The sequence below is a fragment of the Rhagoletis zephyria genome, unplaced genomic scaffold, assembly GCF_001687245.7.
Source record: "Rhagoletis zephyria isolate East Lansing unplaced genomic scaffold, Rhagoletis_zephyria_1.1 Rzeph_scaffold_06056, whole genome shotgun sequence".
In the NCBI taxonomy this organism is placed as follows: Eukaryota; Metazoa; Arthropoda; class Insecta; order Diptera; family Tephritidae; genus Rhagoletis; species Rhagoletis zephyria.
Window position 1 is genome coordinate 4,798 of NW_016163139.1, and position 22,266 is coordinate 27,063.

Consider the following 22,266-nt stretch of genomic DNA (forward strand, 5'->3'; position numbering starts at 1 on the left):
TTGGATTGCCGAACTAGTTTGGAAGTACTTAGATAGAGGGCTGGCCATTGCCTTAAGTTTTGAAGCCCACAGTGAAGATTCGCCAATGTGCGAGTGCGGGCTCAGTGCTGGAATTAAACCAGCTCCCCTCAGAGAACTCCCTCCCTCCCTCTCTCTCTCTTTAGAATCTCTTCAACAAAGGTAGTGCCGGCGTACTATCCTGTAGCATTGAAAAAACACAAGTGCTCAAAAATCTGCCGCCGGCGATTTCCGCATCGCGTCACTCAGTGTTATACCAACATCCGTTTATTTTTAGTCGGCAGGTGGCCTTTAAGGCTTCCCCACCTACGATAACACAAAGTGACGGTAAGTTCACCAGTGCGTCAAGAGCACTATAAATTAAAGTTAAATAAATAGACTATGAAGCAACCATTTTGGTTCTTTACTATCGAGATTTTGGTGGACGTCTTAAAATATAATAAATTTTGTAGTCCCGGCTGAAAAACCGCAACTTTTTTGGTGATGCAGTCTAATGTACATATGCTCCAAAAGGCGGACTGCTTTATTAAGCTGCACTGCTTTTCAAATACCGGAGAAACTCGCTAGAATACAATTTTCGGATAGTTTTTCTTCTTGCATCTGAAAGCATGACCATGGGCTTTATTTAGTATATATATACTTAGATATATTGTAGGAGTTATGAATGATTCAACAGCGGACTGTTACACTAAAATTTTTGGAGGTACTTTTTAAAGCTGTTTATATTATCGAAAAAGTCTGCTTTCCTAATATAATGTTTTCAAAAGTTGGTAAACAGTTTCTTAGCTTAAGAATCGGACCCAAGAACAACGTATTAATTGAACTGAGAGAACTAATTTTGAGGTCAATATTTGCAGAAAATAGTCGGACTGTTCTTCTTCTTCTTCTTATTTGGCGCTGTAACCGCCTAAGCGATTTTGGCCGAGTCCAAAACAGCACGCCAGTCATTTCTCCTCTGTGCTAACTGACGCCAATTGAAAATGCCAAGTGAAGCCAAGTCCTTCTCCACCTGGTCTTTCCAACGCAGAGGAGGCCTTCCTCTTCCTCTGTTCCCAGCATCGCGGCCCGCGTTGAATATTTTCAGAGCAGGAGCGTTTCTGTCCATCCGAACGACATGGCCAAGCCAGCGGAGCCGCTGAATTTTAATTCGCTGCACTATGTCTATATCGTTGTAAAGCTCATACAGCTCATCGTTAAATCGTCTGCGATATTCGCCATCACCAACGCGTAAAGGTCCGTAAATCTTTCGCAGAATCTTTCTCTCGAAAACTCCAAGAGCCGCCTCATCAGATGCTTTCATTGTCCATGCTTCCGCGCCATACACCAGCACAGGCATGATGAGTGACTTATAGAGTGTGATCTTTGTACGACGAGAGAGGACTTTACTTCTCAATTGCCTACTCAGCCCAAAGTAGCACTTGTTGGCAAGAGTGATTCTCCGTTGGATTTCAAGGCTGACATTATTATTGGTGTTAATGCTGGTTCCCAAATAAACGAAGTCGTCTACTTTTTCAAACTTGTAACTGTCAACAGTGACGTGGGTGCCAAGACGCGTATGCTCTGACTGTTTGTGTGATGACAGGAGATACTTCGTTTTGTCCTCGTTCACCACCAGACCCATTCGCTTTGCTTCTCTATCCAATCCCGAGAAGGCAGAACAGACGTAGCCCTTGTTTTTACCGATAATATCGATGTCGTCGGCATACGCCAGCAATTGTACGCTCTTATAAAGTATTGTGCCTGAGCGGTTCAGTTCTGCGGCTCTTATTATCTTCTCCAACATAAGATTAAAGAAATCACACGAAAGGGAGTCCCCTTGTCTGAAACCTCGTTTGGTATCAAACGGCTCGGAGAGGTCCTTCCCTATTCTGACGGAGCTGGTGGTATTGCTCAACGTCATTTTACACAGCCGTATTAGTTTCGCGGGGATACCAAATTCAGACATCGCGGCATAAAGGCAACTTCTCTTCGTGCTGTCGAAAGCGGCTTTGAAATCGACAAATAGATGGTGTGTGTCGATCCTATTCTCGCGGGTCTTTTCCAAGATTTGGCGTATTGTGAATACCTGATCTATGGTGGATTTTCCAGGCCTAAAGCCACACTGATAAGGTCCAATCAGCTCGTTGACGGTGGGCTTCAGTCTTTCGCACAATACGCTCGATAAGACCTTGTAACCTATGCTTAGAAGGCTAATTCCGCGGTAGTTGGCGCGTATGGCGGGGTCGCCTTTCTTGTGGATTGGGCAGAGCACACTTAAATTCCAGTCGTCGGGCATGCGTTCATCTGACCATATTCTGCATACGAGCTGATGCATGCACCTCATCAGCTCCTCGCCGCCGTACTTGAATAGCTCGGCTGGCAGGCCGTCAGCTCCAGCAGCTTTGTTGTTTTTCAGCCGCGTAATCGCTATTCGTACCTCGTCATAGTCAGGCGGTGGGACAGCTACTCCATCATCATCGACTGGGGACTCGGGTTCGTCTTCCTCACTACTTTCAGCGCTGCTACCATTCAGTAGGTTATAAAAGTGTTCCCTCCACAATTTAAGTATATTCTGGACATCGGTCACTAGGTCGCCATTGTTGTTCTTACAGGAGTTCGCCCCGGTCTTGAAACCTTCCGTAAGTCGCCTAACCCTCTGGTAGAATTTTCGGGCGTTCTTCCTGTCGGCCAGCATCTCAAGCTCTTCGCACTCACGTATTTCGGCCTCTCTCTTCTTATTGCGGCAAATACGTCTCGCTTCCTTCTTCAGTTCCCTATAACGGTCCCACATGGCTCGCGTTGCGCCCGATCGCAGCGTGGCAGTCGGACTGTTACGTTACAGAAAAAGGCTGTTAAGTTACCTGTGCGATATGTTACGTGTAGCGTTAAGATTATAATTGTTTTATTTTATTTTTAAATGGCTTGCAGTCTGTTTAATGCAATAAGTAGCATGAATTCAGTCGACATTCGATTTGACATATAATTCAGAGAAATTAAGAACATGATAAGTATGAATACATATTTGAAAGTATCTGACGTGGTGCAGGTGCAGGTCGTTTCCAAAGTAATTTTCTGCGTACAACTCGAGCTCGAGATAAGAACTACGGCAAGATGTTGAGGTTTTTCGCGGTTAAGAACATGAAAAACGACCGTAATGGCCAATTTTGTTTGCGCTATGCCATTTGGTACTATTCTTTCCTTCAAAATGCGCCTTCGAGTAGTGATTTACGACTTTTCCTTCAGAAACTATGGTCATTGGAAGATGGCATAATGAGTTAGAGAGCATATGCTTGGTTTGACTATGTTAGATTCGAGGATACAACCGTAACTCTTGAAGGAAAAATCGTATAGCATCATTCGAGAATGCATTTTGAAAGATAATAATATTAGATACTAGAAAGGTAGGTGAAATAATTCTAATAGCTTTTTATTATTCAATCGCAAAATATTCTTCGTTTAGCTTCTTATTTCGCTTCTTTTGAGCCCATTCCATTTTGAAATAATATAATTCTCGCGTGTTTTGTTTTCAGAGCCTATTTATATAAGTTAGACAGAATATAATTTTTAATTATGGGACAATATCACGTTGAATGGCTTAGAATGTTGCTTGCAAAATGAGCTTTATCTGTAACTAAATAAAAAAAATGTTTACCAGAAAATTCAATTAGTAAAAAAGACTGTTACGTTACGTGTTGTTTCCCACCGTAAACACATGGATAATGGCGAGTATACGGAACAAAAAACTTTATGATATATTGGATTGTTCCCTATCCGGTACATAAAAGATACTGCAAACTTTATTTTCATATAGAGTTGTTTTTTCGACTACTTTTTTATTAACTTCAAAGTAATACAAGGTAAGCGAAGAGAAGCAAGTATAATGCAAAAAAATGGTGGTCCTTAAATTTATATTACCCTTTAGTTTCATGTTGTGCTTTTTTGATTTTCATTAATTTAAAGGTGTCTCAGGATTAAGTGAATGTTCATGTTTGAGAGAAGGAGATTCGTGTTAATATTTACGTTTTTCTATACCTTAGAATATGTAAGATCCAGATATAATCAAAAATCTGTGAAATATGAGAAAAAAATGTTTCCCCTTGGTTTGGTATTTAGGCCATATGTATACCTGTGCATATATTTTTATGAAAATTTTAAATTTTCCATTTCACACCACTTTATACATGCATTCTGCTTCTTTCGCCTGAGTGAACGTTCACTAACTAACAGCCAGTTTCCCGAAACCAATTTTAGAGAAGTGATTTTTTTATTTGAATTGATTATGAAAACTGACAGAAGAAAAAAAATAATTTTGCACAAATTGTTGGTGATACCGGCAGTAAGGACGAGATGCCGAGCCGATGCCTTTAAATGACTGTAACTGTATGAGAGAGCTCATAGAGGAAGCCATTTCAGAAGCCTCACAAGTAAAAGCACTCTTCGAAGACTGCATGCAAAGATCAGCTTACATTGCGATTACTGGGCGATTAGTTCATATCCAACGAAAGCCTCGAATGTCATCTGTCACATGCCACCGATTGATCTTTTTCAGTGCTGTAGACCGGTTTTGAACCGAGCCTCCGCTTTTTTCGGGCTTCGAACCGAACCACGATAAAAACGGTCTGTTCTACAGCTGCATACTCGACTTTTTTTTTAGTTCTTCGATGCCATTTCAATATTTATTAAGATCGTTATTATGACAATCATAGAGATCCTTAACTCTCTCCTCTCCTACGAGAAATCTATTAAATGCTCATGACACATATTTACCAGCTCGTCTGAATGGCTGGTGCTTAAGTCCTTACTACGATATGCGCAGGATCGAGATGCTTCATGGATGCTAAGATGTCTTCCATCTTCCTTCCCAAGTTTAAATTTTTACTGGGGGCAGTTAACCTAAATTTTTTAAAACTCTTCCTCTAAATTGCTGCTCTGCTTGCGATGTCTGCTTGTACCATGTGGTGGATCGTGTTAACTAGTCGCGGTATGCGTACCGCTGAATACTGCGCTTGAAGAAACACGCCTGTTTGAAAGGTCCCATATACCGGCGAGGCAGTAAATATGACCCATGATATGGGATTGTGTTCATATTGCGAAAGCTTTTGTAAGGAAATTTCTTGTTTATGGTCTTGCCCAATTACATATTGTAAAACTTTCACTCAAATATGCCGACAATTCGGTATCCCGAATCTTCTATTAGGCTAAAAACATTTTTACGCAAATACATATATATACATATACATATATGTATGTATATATTCATACACTTTACATACATATTTATATAGGTATGTTTCTTAAAAAAAAAGCGAAATACATTTACTCGTATGTATAATAAAACCAGTCTCCATTGGTATTACTTAGAGGAAATGAGAAGGCCCATGAATATAAGAAACAAACAAAAATTATTTTATAATATAACTTTTCTGAAAGAATAAAAAGGTTGGCACCCAGAATCTGTAGTTTACTTAATATATGCAAATGTCCCTATTTAAACAAAATATTTTAAACAATTTTAAGTTAATTAAATTAAAGCTAAAAACTAAAGGGCAAGTATCAGAGACCGAAAATAACCGTTCAAAATCAAGATTTTTAATTTTTCGATCAAGAAGAATTATTAAATATGGATTTTTAATTCGTTCGGTCAAATTTAATCATTATTTTGAGCTTTTTATCTTTTGAGTTCAAAAATAATTCATAATTTTTTAACGATATAATGGATCTAAAAAATTAAATCTGCAAATAACGTTTAAAATATGATCGAAAAATAAAAACACAAAAGTAACAATTATTCTGTATCGAAAAAAAGAAATCTTAAAATAACGGTTAAATTTTCAAAAATTCAATTTTCACGGTTAAATAGTGATTTTTATTATATCCCAGCGAACATTGAGGTTAGTTATCGATTAGAGAATAATTAGAGAACTAGCCACATTCTCCATATTAAATGTATTTGCAATAAAATAATAATGAATTATTTGAACTTAAATATAATTTATGATTCATTCATTTAGGATATTGCTTATTTACATTTATTTGAATTTGCGTTATATCTCTAATCGTTCCCGAATCGAATTCTAATGTACAAATAGAGAATTACCCTAGTTATATAATGTAGAAATCCAAACTTCTCTAACGTTAGAGACTAAATTTGCTGAGAAAGATCATAACCGTTACGGACCCTGGAAAATACTGTTCCATTATTCGATTTGTCTTTTAATGGACCTTCTCAAGCATGCTCGTATGAATGAATTGTTTCAATTGTGTGTAAGAGTATTTTAGGAATCGTCATCATGTGTAAGTGTGGACTTGTTAATACAGCTGTTATTTTCTTAATATTTATTTGTATAAAAGTTCAGTACAAACTAGTGTATGTAATTTCAAGGGTATTTTTTAATATTTTAAATTTCTTTACATAAATTCATATAAATACTTACTAATATAGTTTTTTTTTAGTGTCGTGTGATTCATATTGGTGTAGTTCGATAAATTCATCAGTTTTGTGATATGGAAGTTGCCATACAAGGAATTATAAAACAACAAAGACAAATTTTGGATTCTTAAACGTAGATTGTAAAGTTCCGCTAAATATTTTCCTAAAATTTCTGTTAGTAAAAAGGGCATTTCTGTTTGGTTGTCTTTTTTAAGATTTTGAAATTAATTAAAACCGACCGTGAGTTATTTACGATGCATGTTTGTATATAGTTGAATATACATATTTACAAAGTTCTGCGCCTATAAATAAAATACCTTTCAAGGTGCACTTTGTTTAGCTTTAATTTTATTCTTTTAGGTAGAATTTCTACGTGCTCTCACATAAACATAATTATCTCTTTATGTAAATACGTTAAATTCTATTTTGATTGTTTTTGGTTGACTTTCTAATTGATATCGGTATACTTCGTTAATTTTTTATTTATTAAAAGTAATACTTAAAAATGCAAAGTATTCTTTAGTTAGACTTTTATTTTTTTTATTTATTGTACTTTATTTTATTTTATTTTATTTTATTTTATTTTATTTTATTTTATTTTATTTTATTTTATTTTACTTTATTTTATTTTATTTTATTTTATTTTATTTTGTTTTATTTTATTTTATTTTTTTTTTATTTTAGTTTATTTTATTTTATTTATTTTATTTTATTTTATTTTATTTTATTTTCTTTTATTTTATTTTATTTTATTTTATTTTCTTTTATTTTATTTTATTTTATTTTATTTTCTTTTATTTTATTTTATTTTATTTTATTTTCTTTTATTTTATTTTATTTTATTTTATTTTCTTTTATTTTATTTTATTTTATTTTATTTTCTTTTATTTTATTTTATTTTATTTTATTTTCTTTTATTTTATTTTATTTTATTTTATTTTTATTTTTATTTTTTTATTTTAGTTTAGTTTTTTCATCTCTTAGTTTATGTATTTTATATTATTTTATTTCTATATTGTTTCATTGTGCCCGAGCGTAGTTGTGCAATAAGGTATCCAGATTGATATAAGTCGCTAATTCGGAAGATATCATATCGACGATTAATTATTATCTAGCAATTGGTGACCCCCAGGGCATATACTTTAGTAAAAGCACTTTTTATCACTTTCTAACATTTCCTGGTCTGCAATTTTTAGCGAGAAGAAGGAAGCAAATCCAAGGTAGTTTCTTCGCGAACTGCGGGATGTGTTTACTTATCGATCATGCAAGGCCACCCGTGAAAATCATATATATCGATGGTTTATATAGTATATAGCGCTCATTATTCAGATATAATAACTTATTAAAAAATTGGTTTCCCTATTGATTTATAATAAATAAAAATACAGTGAATGGTGAATGTTGACTGATTTTTGATGATCATGTATGTATGTATGAGGCCTTCTGCATAGCCGAATATATTATCGTTTGTACTTGCTCACTCTCGTAGCCATAACTTGGTGTAAGACCGTACGAACCCTTCTTGTATTTAGCAATCTAGTCTTGCAAACTTTAGAATATAGTATATGGTTTTTATTTTGGCTCTACTGCAAGATTTTAATGTTGTTTTAAAAATTTGCGGGCCCGACTATTGACGGAAGGTTTTAAGACCAGCGCCATCTCCTGTAAGAACAACAATGTCAATCTAAATATTATTATTGAATTATTGGGGGACCACTATTCCACCCTTCTAAATGGGAACGGCACTGAAAGCTGAGGAGAAGACGACCCCGAGTCCGTAGTTGATACTGACGGAGTCAATGTTCAACTGCCTGACTATGACGAATAGCGGTTGCGCGACGGTAAAACATTAAAGCTGCTGGAGCTGACGGCCTGCCAGCCACACATACCGAACGAGTGGAACTTAAGTACGCTCTGCTCAATGCACAAGAAAGGTGACCCCTTACAAAGTCCTTTCGCGCATATTGTGTGAAAGACTGAAGCCCGCCGTCACTGAGCTGATTGGGCCAGATCAGTGTGGATTTAGACCTGACAAATTCACCGTACATCAGGTATTCATAGTATACCAAATCATTGAAAAGACTCCCCGATAAAAGGATCGGCAATCACCACTTGTCGAATTCAAAGGCGCTTTCGGCAGCACGAAAAGAAGTTGCGCCGCGACGCCTGAATTTGGCGTCCCCGCGAGACCGATTCGGCTGTGTAAATGACAAATACAATTGCTTGCGTATGCCAACGACATCGACATAATCGGCAAAAAAATAGGGGCTACATTTGTTCTGCCCTCTCGAGATTAGATAGAGAAGCAAAGTGAATTGGTCTGGTGGTCAACGAGGACAAAACGAAGTATCTACTGTCATCAGAGATAGCGCATAAGAGTCCACCACCAATAATTATGACAGCCTTGAAATCCAACGTAGAATAACTCTTGAAAACATCTAATGAAGCGGCACTTTAAGTTTTCGAAAAAAAGATTCTGCAAAAGATTTACTCCAGTGCCACTTTCCGATCCTTTTTTGCAACAGCATTGCCCCTACCTTTACCAATATATCTCTCGAATATAAGCCAAATCATAAATACGATTTTTAGGAGTAACTCATTTTTACGCGCCAGCTGGCGTCTTAAGCTGTGGATCGAAACAATACAGGGACAGTGGGTCCATAAAAAATTGCATTAAAATCGTTTCGATCGTTTAGGAGGAGTTCACTCACAAACACACATATCAGCGATTTATATATGTACATATTTCCAGCTAGATAAAAGTTTCAGATGTTTGAAAGCCACCACGCCTCCTTTTCCAATGGCACCCATGAGTATTGCATTGATTTCAAATATCTCCATATCAAGTTCCAGGACTTTACCGCAAATACTTTGTATGATATAACGAAATTACTACCAGCCTATAACCATCCTTGGTAAATCTGCAGTAGGTGACCAGAACTTCAAATAAAATCGCTACAGCCTTTCGCGAGATCACCTTTTATAAAAATAAGGGGCATCTCTTTACATAATTAGTATAGATAATAAGTATAACACATAGCCAATACCCGCATGCTTTGCGGCGCCTTAAAACACCTTTCGAACTGTAAAGTAATCATTCAATTCTATTCTGTCCCAAGAATATATGGAAAACAATTTTTTTGCAAATTTTGATATGCATACCGTCTTTATTTATGCTTTTTAGCCAAAATAGCATATATATGAAGTTTTATGGCCGTAGGATAACGATATCCCGTGCCGACTTTCAGTTGAAGTTTGAGTTAATAACGTGAATTAATCGTCCATGAAAACTTTGAAAATGCGAAAAATTCAATAAGTTTCACATACTTTAACGCATTTCTAGTAAATCTTCATCTTTAAATTTCTAATTGCAGGGCACGATTTCTCCCAAGGCAGGGACCATAACAGTCATAAATTTTATTAAAGAAATCGCTCTTTGACATTAATTTTTTGACTTTTATTTAATTATTCCTTAAAGACCATTTATTTCTGACTTTTTTTATGAATCAAAAATAACAATTATTTTTTACTTTTATCTAAATAATTTCAAATAACAGTTATTTTTTTTGTTTTTAAATTATATGTCTCAGATAACAATTATCGACCGTAATTCTTTAAATCATATTTGTAAAAGTCATTTGTATAAGCCGTGGTAAACTTTTGTTTCCCAACACTGCAAGAAATGTTAATGACTTTAATACAAGTGATTAAAAAATAAAAGTTGGTGACTGATTTATATTTATAAATAAAAGTCTTCAATAACTGTTATCAAATAATAATTGTTATTTTGGATTCGAAAATAGTTTTTTTTTTATTTCGCATAAAAATTGCAAATAAAAATTTATTTGAGTCTCGGAGAAAAAAACGATTGTTATGTATCACTTAGTTGTAGAACATTTCCTTCATATTGAATCTTTCCACAACAGTTTTCATCAATAACTGTTATGTTCGGTCCCTGTCCCAAGGACATCGAAAAAATTAATTAAAGGCAGATATTCTTTTATTCTTCAATATCTTTTTATATATTTATAGAATTTAATTTAAACAAAGATTGTTGAAAGTGCATTCAAAATTAAAAATCTTAAAGGATCAAATTTTTAAAGGAAATTTTAGGCATATTCCAAAAGATAATTGGAAACAGAAGTTATAATTAATCTTGTTTTAATTTTTTTTTTTTAATTGATACCCATATATCTATATTTTGTGTAAACTTTTGGAAATATATTAAAATTGATGTTCCTTTTGAAAAAATCCTGACTACCTGGTAACGAAATTAAAAACGCAGATTTACTAAATATATGCCCTAATAATGTAGGGAGTACAGTAATCCCGCCTTATATAGAAGTAAAACGAGTAAGTTAACAAAACACGCAAAGTGCACAAAGATTATTCTAATAACTGCGACTGCAAGTCGGCACGGGTGGCCCTGGTTCGAATTGCATAAGATTTTGTTCGGATAGTTTTTAAGACAAAACCAATAAATTGAAGGGGTATGTGTTAAAAAACAAAACTTATCTATATCTGTAATACGTATACCGAATTTCCGGCAAATGGGACCATAAATAAGATTTTATCGAATAGATCGGTCCCTGGTCCACCTTCCGGAAAAAAGAAAATTTGTTATACAAAATGTCATGAAAATTGGACCAGCCGTTCGCGTGATTACCTCTTACAAAAAAATGGACTTCTCTTTATATAATTAGTACAGATTGATAAACTCGTGAAGTTCTCTGGGGTGCATTTTATGCAGGTTACTATGTTTTTTTTTAACAATTGTCATTTTAACAAATCGGTCTAAACGTGTTCAAAAAAACGTCTATTGATGTAATATCAGTTTTTAATCAAATAAACTAAACCCTCAATACAAATCCGCATAAAAACTATACCAGGGTTAAGAATACATGCACCGGGCTTACAAAACTCGAGGTTACCCGAACTTTGACTTTGTTTATTGTTTAATTTCATTATAAATTTTTCTTTTGTTTTATTTCCATTCATTTTATTTTTGCTTTACTTTCTTTTATTGACTGTTATGTATTTTCGTTCTTTAATATTTTAGGTGTGCTTATTTAATTCTTTACTTTTAAATTCTTTTTTTATTTATATTTTTTTTTTATTTTATGGAAACTTTATGCACATATGCATATTTGTGTTAAAACTAATTTTCTTTCTTTTTAATGTTTTTTTTTTAGTAATTCTGCTTTCCTCTATTCTTCATATTCTTTGCAACTTTTAATAAACTCCCTCGAATTATTCAATTTTTATTATCTGTTTCTTTGGAAGCATCTGTCTTTGGCGCTATGTTTGCTATGTAGGTATGCATTTCGAAAACAAGTATTGAAAACTTTTTACCCGCTACTTTCAATTCCAGTTACATATGTACATACATAAATGTTCAACTCTAAGCAACTACAAAAAAAATATTTATTTATTTTCGATTATCATTTGCAATTGCAGCACGAAACTGCGAGCCAGTTGCAACACCGCTTGCGCATTATGTCGCTCAGCCATTTCTGTAAATTATATTAGAAGATGTGTTAAGTATGTATGTTACAAAATGCTGAAAAAAAATCAGCTTACCATTGAAAAACTTTATGACATCCGTAAAATCCATGCTGTTTGAAAGTATTATGTCGCGATATGTTTCTAGCAGCGCCAAAGCGAGGAAGAGTACAAAATGACTGGAAGCCACATGTTTCGCCGCCCAAATCACTTCCCATGTAGCAAAGACATCATCGTATACCAATTCACGCTTGAAATCAAGCAAAAACCAGCGATAGCAGAAATAGAAGTGTGTGTAGTCGCCATTCGAATCCATCAAATCATACATCTCTGAATCCAGTATTTGGATGAGGGAACTAAAAAAAACAGCAAAAGAGAAAAATATTGAAAATTACAAAAAACTTCGCCCGACTACTTAGTAACTAATTGAAGTAAATTTGTTGCAACAGTTTGAAATGTACATATTTATTACTTTAATTGTATGCACTAACCGCATATTCGCAAAATGCATATCCATGGCCCCGCCATTCGGAAAATTCTCGATCATGCGTTCCATCAACTTACAGAAGCAACTATAACACAGAGATTCATCGTCGAATATAACCAACAACGGCGCCACCAAATCACACATGCCCTGCATATAACCAACGTCCAAATGCTCCCATACATAGCTGAGATGTAAGGAAAAAAATATATATATACATTTCGTTTTCTTAAACAATCCCTTAATCCTCTGAAATTTCCATTCTTACGTGGATATGACATTTCTGAGCTTATCCAAATTCTCATTTGCGAAATACCAGTAGTTGCGATCGCAACGTTGCACATCCTTCTCGATGCGATGTAAATTCAAACCGAACTGTTCCAGCAATTCGCTCTGTAAGTATTTGTTTATTTATTAAAAATCTCCTCTACAACTAACTCTTTCTACAAGGTCTTACACTATATACGCCGCCATTCGAGCTGGCAGGTGAAACACATGCGGATTTAGGTTCCCGCAGTGCATCCATAATCGAGCTGCCACCACCTACAGCCGCCTCTTCGACATTTGCTTCAAGCGAACCCTGTTCCAACAACTGCGGCATTTGCGCGCTTTCCATTTTCACGCCAGGCAACCAATTTGCCACATCAACTGAAGCATTGGTTACGATTACAGCTGAAGGGCGACCAGCAACATTCACTCCCACCGCTGAGTTGTCAGAAGCTCTTGCGGCCTCAGTTCGAGCAGCAACTAGCTGTGCCTCTTCGCCAACAAGTTGTGTTGGCAAGTCATCGGCACTCAAAAACTCTGGACTCAATACGCTCTTGTCTGGTTCCTCTGTTGAATTCAAATTTGCTGACATGGATGTATGCAAATCCAAATCTGTATATCCAAAACCAGCACCCACAGTTTCGTAAGATGACGAAGACGTTGAAGTTTTTTCACTTTGCTCGGGTTGTCCGCCCGCTTCGCTTGCCTCCGTTGACAGTTGCTCACTTTTAGTGCTTGCATCTGATATTGGCTCATTGACGCCCGCATCAATGATGTCCTGTTTTGCTGATAGCGTATCATCTTTCTCCTTCGATATCGCCTCTTGGGCATTAATCTCGTCTTCCTCCTCCATTGCCTCGTCTACGTTGCCAGAGTCTGTGCTAGTCTTCATAGCACGTGGTAACGGCTTAACTGATAAGAAATTTTGCGTGTTGCCTTCCGCTTTTGCGGCTTGCGCCTGGCGCTGTTGCTCGTCTTCGAACTCTAAATCACCAGGATCAGAAATATCGGATATATCTTCGAACACCTCGTTTTCCAATTCACCGGTTTCGACATCGGCAGCCCGCACGGTCTTTTCATTGCCACTATTACTGCCCGAGCTTAGTTTAGCTATCGCGCGAGATGTTTTTTCCTTTTCTCGTTGCTGTACAATTGCATCTACTGCTAGCCATTCGCTCATTGTCGTCTCATAATAATGTTTGCAGCTCTCATCCTGCTTCTCTCGATCCTCAGGCGTTGAACCAAAACTGATGGCGAATAGGTTTCGTAAAATTTTTTAGTTATGTATTACAAGCAAAAATTTACCTGTAATGTCCAAGTAAGTATGGCCACACCACCTTCCGTAACTCTGGACAAACTCCACCAAAATATACCAATCGATAGACATCCATCTCATCTGAAACCACTCCATTCGCGTTCAATGCTTCCCAGCGCTCTTTTGTCAGTCCTTCCTCGTCGGCTTTCACTACAGATGAGAATGACAGTGCTGACAACATGCAAATGGATCAATGTGGGTTTTTTTACTTACGTTCCGGCGTTATGCGCCCATTTACAAGTCCTGAAAGATGTGTACGTACTGTCGACAAATGTCTGCAGTATGCTAACCATCCGTAAAAAGCTCTTGATATTATTTGCCTCCTCATAGTTGAGCAAACCATTTCAATACTTGTACTCTGCTTTGTCTGAACCTTGCAAAAAAGGATTTTTGGGATGTTATATAATTTTAAAGTTTTTTTATAAGCTAAGTATGTACATATATAATGTAATCAGCTATTTAGATAAATATATTCGTGTACTATAGAATTTTCAACAATTGTTGAACCGTTTGTAAAAAAAACAGAGTTGATACAAATTAACGATTCCAATAAAATTGGGACCAGCCTCTTTAAGATTGCATATAAAGTATTTTGTGAAAGGCCAAAGTCTACCGTCAACGAACTTATTCTTCTTCTTAATTGGCACTACAACCGCCTTGTCGGTTTGTGCCGAGAATAAAAAACTTCGCCAGTGGCCAATTTATTTTATATGCCTCTCAGATAGAGAGAGCAAATCTTATGAACAGACGGCATAGACACAGCGAAATGTGGTGCTGATTCAAACCCAACATATGAAAGCACATTTACTCGCGTGGCTCGCCAAGGGAAGCCAAGTCTTTCTCCACCTGATCTTTCCATCGCAGTGGGGGCCTCCCTCTTCCTCTGCTACCACCACCGGATTCCGTGTTGAATACTTTCAGAGCTGGTGCGTCGGTGTACATTCGAACGATATGGCCAAGCCAGCGGAGCCGCTGTATTTTATTTCGCTGCACTATGTCCATGTCGTTGTAAAGCTCATACAGCTCATCGTTCCATCGTCTGCGGTACCCGCCGTCGGCAACGCGTAAAGGCCCGTAAATCTTCCGCAAAATCTTTCTCTCAAATACTCCAAGAGCCGCCTCATCGGATGTTGTTATTGTCCATGCTTCTGCGCCATATACCAGCATGAGCATGACGAGTGACTGAGTGTGGTTTTCGTATGTCGAGAGAGGACTTTACTCCTGAATTGCCTACTCAGTCCAAAGTAGCACTTGTTGGCAAGAGTGATTCTGCGTTGGATTTCAATTCTCATCAGAAGATGAGCGAGATGTTGAAGAATCTCGCTTTGATGCGGATTGTAGCCAGACACTTGTCCACCGGGGTGAACAACAATACTCGGAGTCTCTTTCCCACCACAAATCCGACTCCGAATTTGCGCTCCTTTACATGGCAGCTGTAATAGACGTCGCAAGGTCCCAGATATTGCTTGCCTTGCCCCGTCCAACGCATTTCTTGGATGGCGGTGATGACAGTTTTTGTCCTTACGACGACATCAGCCAGCCGGGCCTAGGCACCTTCCCCATTAAGGGTCCGGACATTCCAGGTGCATGCCCTCAAATCGTAATCCTTTAAACGTTTGCCGTGGTCGTTATCATAAGTAGGGTCTCATCCGAGGCTTTACCTTGCTTTTTTACTGGAAGTGGCTTTTACGTGGCGTATCTCAAACCCAGCGCACAACCCATTTCTGGGAGGGGGGTGGTTTCGCAACCAAATACACATTTATATAGCGAGCCGTTTGCTCCAAGCAGACACCCGCCTGCAGCCGCACCTACTGGTAAACAGACGCTGCAGACTTCAGGGAGCCCTTAAACCGAATAAGTCGGACTGGCCCCACCGAAGCTGTCTCTCTTTCTGCCGTGACCCAAGGCTCCACTCGTATTGGTTACCGCTTCTTGCACATGGGTTGCTCACGTTGACCAGAGTGCGCGAACGAGGACGCAAGAGTCGGGATCGAGCCATGCAACTGTAACTGCATACCCACCGCAACGACTATACCCCATTGCATGTTGTAGAATTGCATACACAGTTACAATTCCCAGCAAGAAGAAAACAGTTCCAGGGTGAACCATTTAGTTATGAGAGGAATTTTCGGAAACTTTTTCCAAGTTGTTTTGGTCCTGTTTCCTATCATACATAACTAATCTGCTTATACATTGAAGAACTTAATGGAGGCTGTGGTATACCTCTTATCAAAAGTAGGATATATTGGATGATAGCTCGCAGCTTTCGAAGTTTAATTTCGCCCGCCCATTTCAAATTTGATGCAAAAGCATCCAAAGCCAAATAACCTGAGCTTGGATCTTGTGCATTTGCGCTGACATATGGATTTCCCGGCAACAAAATCTCAAACTGCACCCACATTTAAAGTTTAACTAACAATATTTAAATATAATAATTAAAGCTGGACTAACAATATTTTAAAGTGTTTAGAAAAGCGGAGCGCCAGAATACTTTTGAATACTACGATCTAATTCAAAATATTTATGTGTGTAAATAACGGAAAGCAGTAGGTAATTGGAGTGTCCTACGAGTAAAAGTTAGAATGAAAATATTTCTGATCAGGGTTTCCACTTATTTTAAAAGAAATTTCTTTTAGTAAATGTATGTATAAGTTAAGTAAAATATTACAATATGAATGAAATGCGAATGTTATAAAGTGCTGAAGTTGCCATATGTCCAAAAATTCGAATAGAAATCTCATATACAAATAGCCAAACAAGTTTACTTTATACCCCTTTAACAGCTAAACTATAACCCCAAGTATAAAAATCTATATTTCATAAGGAAGGTATTGTAAAGCTGAAGTGCAAAGAATTACTGAAATTTCAAATTAGTTAGAAAAAAAGCGAAAAAATAAATTCAAAATTTACACTAATGCAAATGCCAAACATGCCCATGAAAGGCCTCCTAAATGTGTGCTTTAGTATTGACACTTAGTGATGTGCTGAAATAAAACTTTTAAGTATTGGGCGATATTCGGTACCGATTTGAAAAATATTCAATACTCTCGATACTCCGTACCGAAACATTTAGGTTTCGAATAAAAGCGCACAAAGGCCAAAAATATGGAAAAACGTGTCAGGGGAGACTCGCCTATCAAACACCCGAATGTAGGAGCTAATAGAGCTTTTTATACTGATTCAAATGACATATGTATGTATATATCCGAGGCCATAATGCAGAGAAACTCTTACTTGTTTGAAGCATTTTTGTTCCAGCTGAATCGGACGATAACATTTTTGTAGGCCTTTGGGCAGATTCTGTAACCAGTTAGCGACAATTTTCGAATCGGTATCGGCTTTGTTGGCGTATGATATGAAATATATTTACGTCAACAAATGCGATATCGATCCGAAACTTGTCGCTAACTGGTAACAGAATCTCCCCCCTGAAAGGCTTCTTCATCCGTCAAAGCATTCTTCTTTCTTCGGATAAATGATTTACCTCACCGATCATACCGAAATCTTTCGTTTTTTCGCCACTTTTTGTCAAAAAAAAATTTCTAGAGTATAAATTCTCTACCAGTATTTCTTAAAAGGTGACGAAAAAAGACTAGTGGAGCTTGTTTTTAATAATAGATACTAATCATATTTCCCTGGAAATGCTTATAGGTCCATTTCTTTAATAAGAAAAAATAATCCACACTTACCAATGGAGACTCTAAAGGATGCTGATCCATAGAGAGACTTTTGCTAGAGCAATCACTCGACCCAGTTGTCGAACAGCTGCTGAGCTGAGCACGACGAGGAGCGCTGCGCACAAAGTCCAAAATCGAATGCGCAGCAGCTGATAAGAAAATACAAACTCAGTTAGTTTTCATGGAAACTCCCCATTTTACCTACCGAATTCTTCATGTTTACTCTTGCTCACAATACGAAAGACATAATCGATGGGCGTTTCATCAAATGATTCCATTACCGAAGGTAAAATACGCCTGCGTACACTCTTCGGCCATGGGAAAATCTTGCCAATGCCGCGCTGCGACCAAAGCGGTGGATCTAATTGCCCGTGGGGCAGCAAACCAGTCTCCAAACAACTGAGGAACTGTTGCATGTGTCCACCTTCGGGGAAATGTATTGGCGGACGTTGCACACCATCCTGTCCCACAAGTACTATAATGCCGCCACTATCCTCGCCACGATTCTGGTGACAGTGCACGTATACGATCTCATCTACATTGATATTGAGTGCATAAGCCCAGTATGATTCTTTGTCCGTCTCCTGGTCCTCCTCCTCATCCTCCTCATTGTAGCCGTTCATTAGTTGATTTGGCGTCCATTTAATGATGAGCATCTGCACATGCTGATGAAGGCTCAAATAACCAGGCATTTTTTCATTCACGTCTTTCTGTGGATGTCAAAGATTATTGAAACAAATCAAACGATTGCGCTTAAATTGCGAACAAATAGCTTGTCTTTACCGGTACTACATATACATTATTCTTTCCATACAACAGCGTAGCTCTGGAATTTTGATGCAGCGACTCTACGTAGTCCTTTGCCACCGTTGCTGCAGCTATTGACTTGAAGCCGGCACCGGTTGTGCCTTCATCTGTACTGGTGTTTAGGCTGCGCTTGAAATTTAATATCGGTGGCCTTGAGCAAGTAGAGGAAGAACGACGACCTGAACTAATGCGATGGCGCTTAACCTGAACAAAAAGCGAAATCGTTTAATGTCTTTTTGTTCATTACTTTATGATTACTTACCAATTCGTCAGCATGCGGATCAGTCCAGTAGTGATCGGCAGTTTTAATTCGCGTAAATTCCAATGCACAAGGTCCAACTAAAAGTGAGCTCAGTATGGAACCATAGTCGGAATCTGCCACAAGGGAGTCACGATCGTAATATGTATTAGCATTTGCAACTAAATATTCAATAATTTTAGCCAACTTCTTCTCGTACAATGCCAGTCGGATCCATAAATATCTAAATAAGAAATTATGAAAAAAGTTTAATATATATAGTAGTCACAGTATAAACTTTTTTTATAAAAGCAAAGAAGAAGTAAGGAAGTATCTACATATGTCCATGATTAACAGTGACAGGGGAGCAGCAGCAGGAATTTATGTAGTTACACAAAATTTATTAAATCCAAAATATTTGGGTTGGTGCTGTGACCAACGGTAACACCAGATGAGAAAACTCTAGAAAAGTTTTGGAGGGTGCGCATTAGGGGGGTTCAAAAATACAGTCGGTATTTTTACCGACCCTCTCATCCCCCTACGATTATTCTATACCGAAAAAAGTATACCTTTCTTTTTTTATTTTGAAATCACAAAATATTTAGAGGTCGCTCAAAGCGCTCAAAGTTTTCCATGTATTTTATATGGGGTAAAAACAACTTTTCATTTAAATGGTATAGAATAGTTAAAAATCAATATTTTCTCTACCATAAAACCCTGTTTATCTGCAGGAAATCCCCAATAATAATACCCATTTTTTTTATTAAACCATTTTTGCATCGCAACTATAATTTATAGGTCCACCAAAAACCCACAAAAATCCCGAAAAATGCAATGGGGCGACCAATAAAAAATCATTAAAAATGGTTAAATTAACAGTTGGGTATTATTATTGAAAGTATCCTGAAGAGAACCAGAGTTCTCGATCCGATCGAAAAATTTTGATTTTCAAGAATTCTATATCATTTCTAGGAAAAAGTTTATTTTTCCCATATAAAAATACTTGGAAAACTTTGAGTGCTTTTAGCGACCTCTAAATATTTTTGATTTTAAAATAAAAAAATAGGGGTACACCTTTTTCGATATAGAACAATCCTAGGGGGTGAGAGCATTACAATTCCGACTTTACTGTTTTTGGACTACCCTAGTGCGCATACATCAAGCAATTTGAACATGATTAGGGCTGTCATCAACTTATTACTTTAGGAGCGTTTATTATGTGCTACTTGAGATGTGCATATGCATATTTTCTCATATAAAATTTTTGCACATGCAGCTTTGGAAAAGAGCAAGATTTCGATTGCATACAAATACTCCGAAGATACTCGAAAGTTCAAAAATAAAGTATGTAGATATAAAAAACTTATACATATGTATTTCACACTCACTTCATTGAAGCCATTGCAATATTTGTACCACTCAAACTCATCGTTGTCACCGATGTACTACTGCCCTTCTTTAACATCGGTGGCCGATTGACACTATCGCCGCTGGATGATGAACGTTTACTCGGATCGGCTGCTTCAATTTCCAAAACTTTCTTACTTATATGCTCAGCATCTTCACTAGATTTGGCAATTTTATGAAGCAATGCAGTTGTCGATGATGTTTTGAATAATCCCAAAGCTCGACGCCGCAAGCCCTGACTCAAGCAAGCTTCAACGGCAGCACATAATTGTGTAACCGAGCTGCTATCTTCGTGTATATATTTTTTTGTAACAGCTTCTTCCATCAACTGCTTAACTTCCTTCTTAACAGCTGCTATAAGACGTTCTTTCGGGTCGACTTCTGAAAATAAAAACGTGGAACAATTTTATAGATAAACTAGATAGAATTATTGGCGCATAATTATAGTCAAGAAAAAGTAGGCTCTGACTGAGTTAGCGCATGACTATCTATAGATTACAGATTAAGTGTATCGTAGTCGTGTTAGCGTGCTATTTCGCTTAGAGTCGCTTCGAGAGTTAGAGTGACGATAAGTATTATCAAGGTTAGCACTAACTGCTTAAACAGAATGAAGTACCACAGCCACAAGCTATTTCGCTCGCTTCCGGGGTTTGGGGTTTTCCTACCAAAATCGGTAAGGTTTTTTCTCGTTGGTAGGATGGTAGGACGATTAACATTTTGGTCAATTATATTTTAAGACTTCGACCAAAATATCTCGGAAAAATATTAAGATTTACGTGAGCTGGACCGATTTGAAAATACGTCCAAAAATAGATTTTTTTATTAATAAAACCAGTTTTTTTTTAAATACATACATTTTTTTAATTAACTCACATGACTAAACAGTTTATGCTTAAAAAATTTCCAAAAAAGAATAAAAAAATTTTTTTATGGAATCATAACTCGTTCAAAGTATGAAATGAGGAAGGTAAGATAAACGAGTGTCATTCCAAGTTTTGGAATTTGATAAAGAAGAAATTGGGACGTGAATACGTTTTTTTGCAAAGAAATTAAAAGGGTAAGAAAATGCCATTCCACTGATGCCTCATAAGTCTATATCGGTAAAGTCTTAGAGCAGTTATTCAAGTTTTTCTTACACAAGTCTTTGAAAAAAGTTAAAAAATAGCATCAAAAATCTCATTATTATGATTCCACTGATAAAAATTATTAATATTTTTATGCAGATTTTTGAAGCTCAAACTGTTTTGTCATGTGAGAACATTTTTTCAAAAAAAATCCTTTAAGAAACTATTTTTATTCATAAAAAAACTCCATTTTTAGATGTATTTTCAACCCGGTTCAGCTCACGTAAATCTTAATATGATTCCGAAATATTTTGGTAGAAGTCTTAAAATATACTGGACTTTTTTAATCCTACCGGAAAACCGCAACTTTCTTTGGTGATACAGTCTAATGTACATATGTATTGGTTATGAGATAAATAGATATGTAACGTAAGTTTCACTTCTCCAGTGTGGCTCAGGCGCACTTACTTTTTTATCACTACTCGTATCGTATCCAAGTCAAAAAAGCTGCGGAATTCAACGCTTGATTTTCGGCCCATCTTCTTCCTTCATAAAATCAAATAAAAGTCTAATCAATGCAGATGACTTGTTATGAAAGTTATTATGAGTGATTTATTTTTTATAACAAGAAATAAATGACAATTTGTGTACAGCAATAAGTGGGCCGGTTATTTTCGGCCCCTGCTTTTGAAGAATTGGCACAGTCATGGCTTAGCTTCTGTGATGACTTTATGACGAATCCCATATAATGTAGTCGGTAGGCTTCATTCCGGCAAGGGGGGCTTCTGCAGGATCTGGGTTCAAGCCCGATTCAACCCAACATCAATATATAAAAGCAAAAAAATTTATTTCTAATGGCGGTCGCTCCTCGGTAGGCAATGGCTACGTTCAGCAGACTCAACTGTTTTGTAAGCGAAAAACATAAATCGCTTGGTTCTGCTGAACGTTGTGATTTGTTTTAAATATAAATAAGTCGGTTTGTAGGTTTCCTATACCAGAGCAAACTTCGGGTCCTTCAAATTATTTTCAATAAGAAATACATACGACACGAAAATTAAATAGCAAAAAATTATAAGAA

At 36.8% G+C, this 22,266-nt stretch overlaps 1 protein-coding gene across 1 annotated transcript; it reads right to left on the bottom strand.

Annotated features, from left to right (window-relative positions):
• Positions 1 to 11,577: 11,577 nt before the first annotated feature.
• On the bottom strand, positions 11,578 to 20,505 carry tbc (trabuco; the record flags this gene model as incomplete). The annotated part of the gene is made up of 12 exons (XM_017628598.1): positions 11,578 to 11,940; positions 12,008 to 12,285; positions 12,421 to 12,600; positions 12,682 to 12,806; positions 12,871 to 13,927; positions 13,986 to 14,145; positions 14,209 to 14,368; positions 17,685 to 17,821; positions 17,878 to 18,382; positions 18,456 to 18,683; positions 18,742 to 18,961; positions 20,106 to 20,505. Coding segments are annotated over 12 exons (3,539 nt in total), but the record flags the coding sequence as incomplete, so codon positions are not given.
• Positions 20,506 to 22,266: the final 1,761 nt, after the last annotated feature.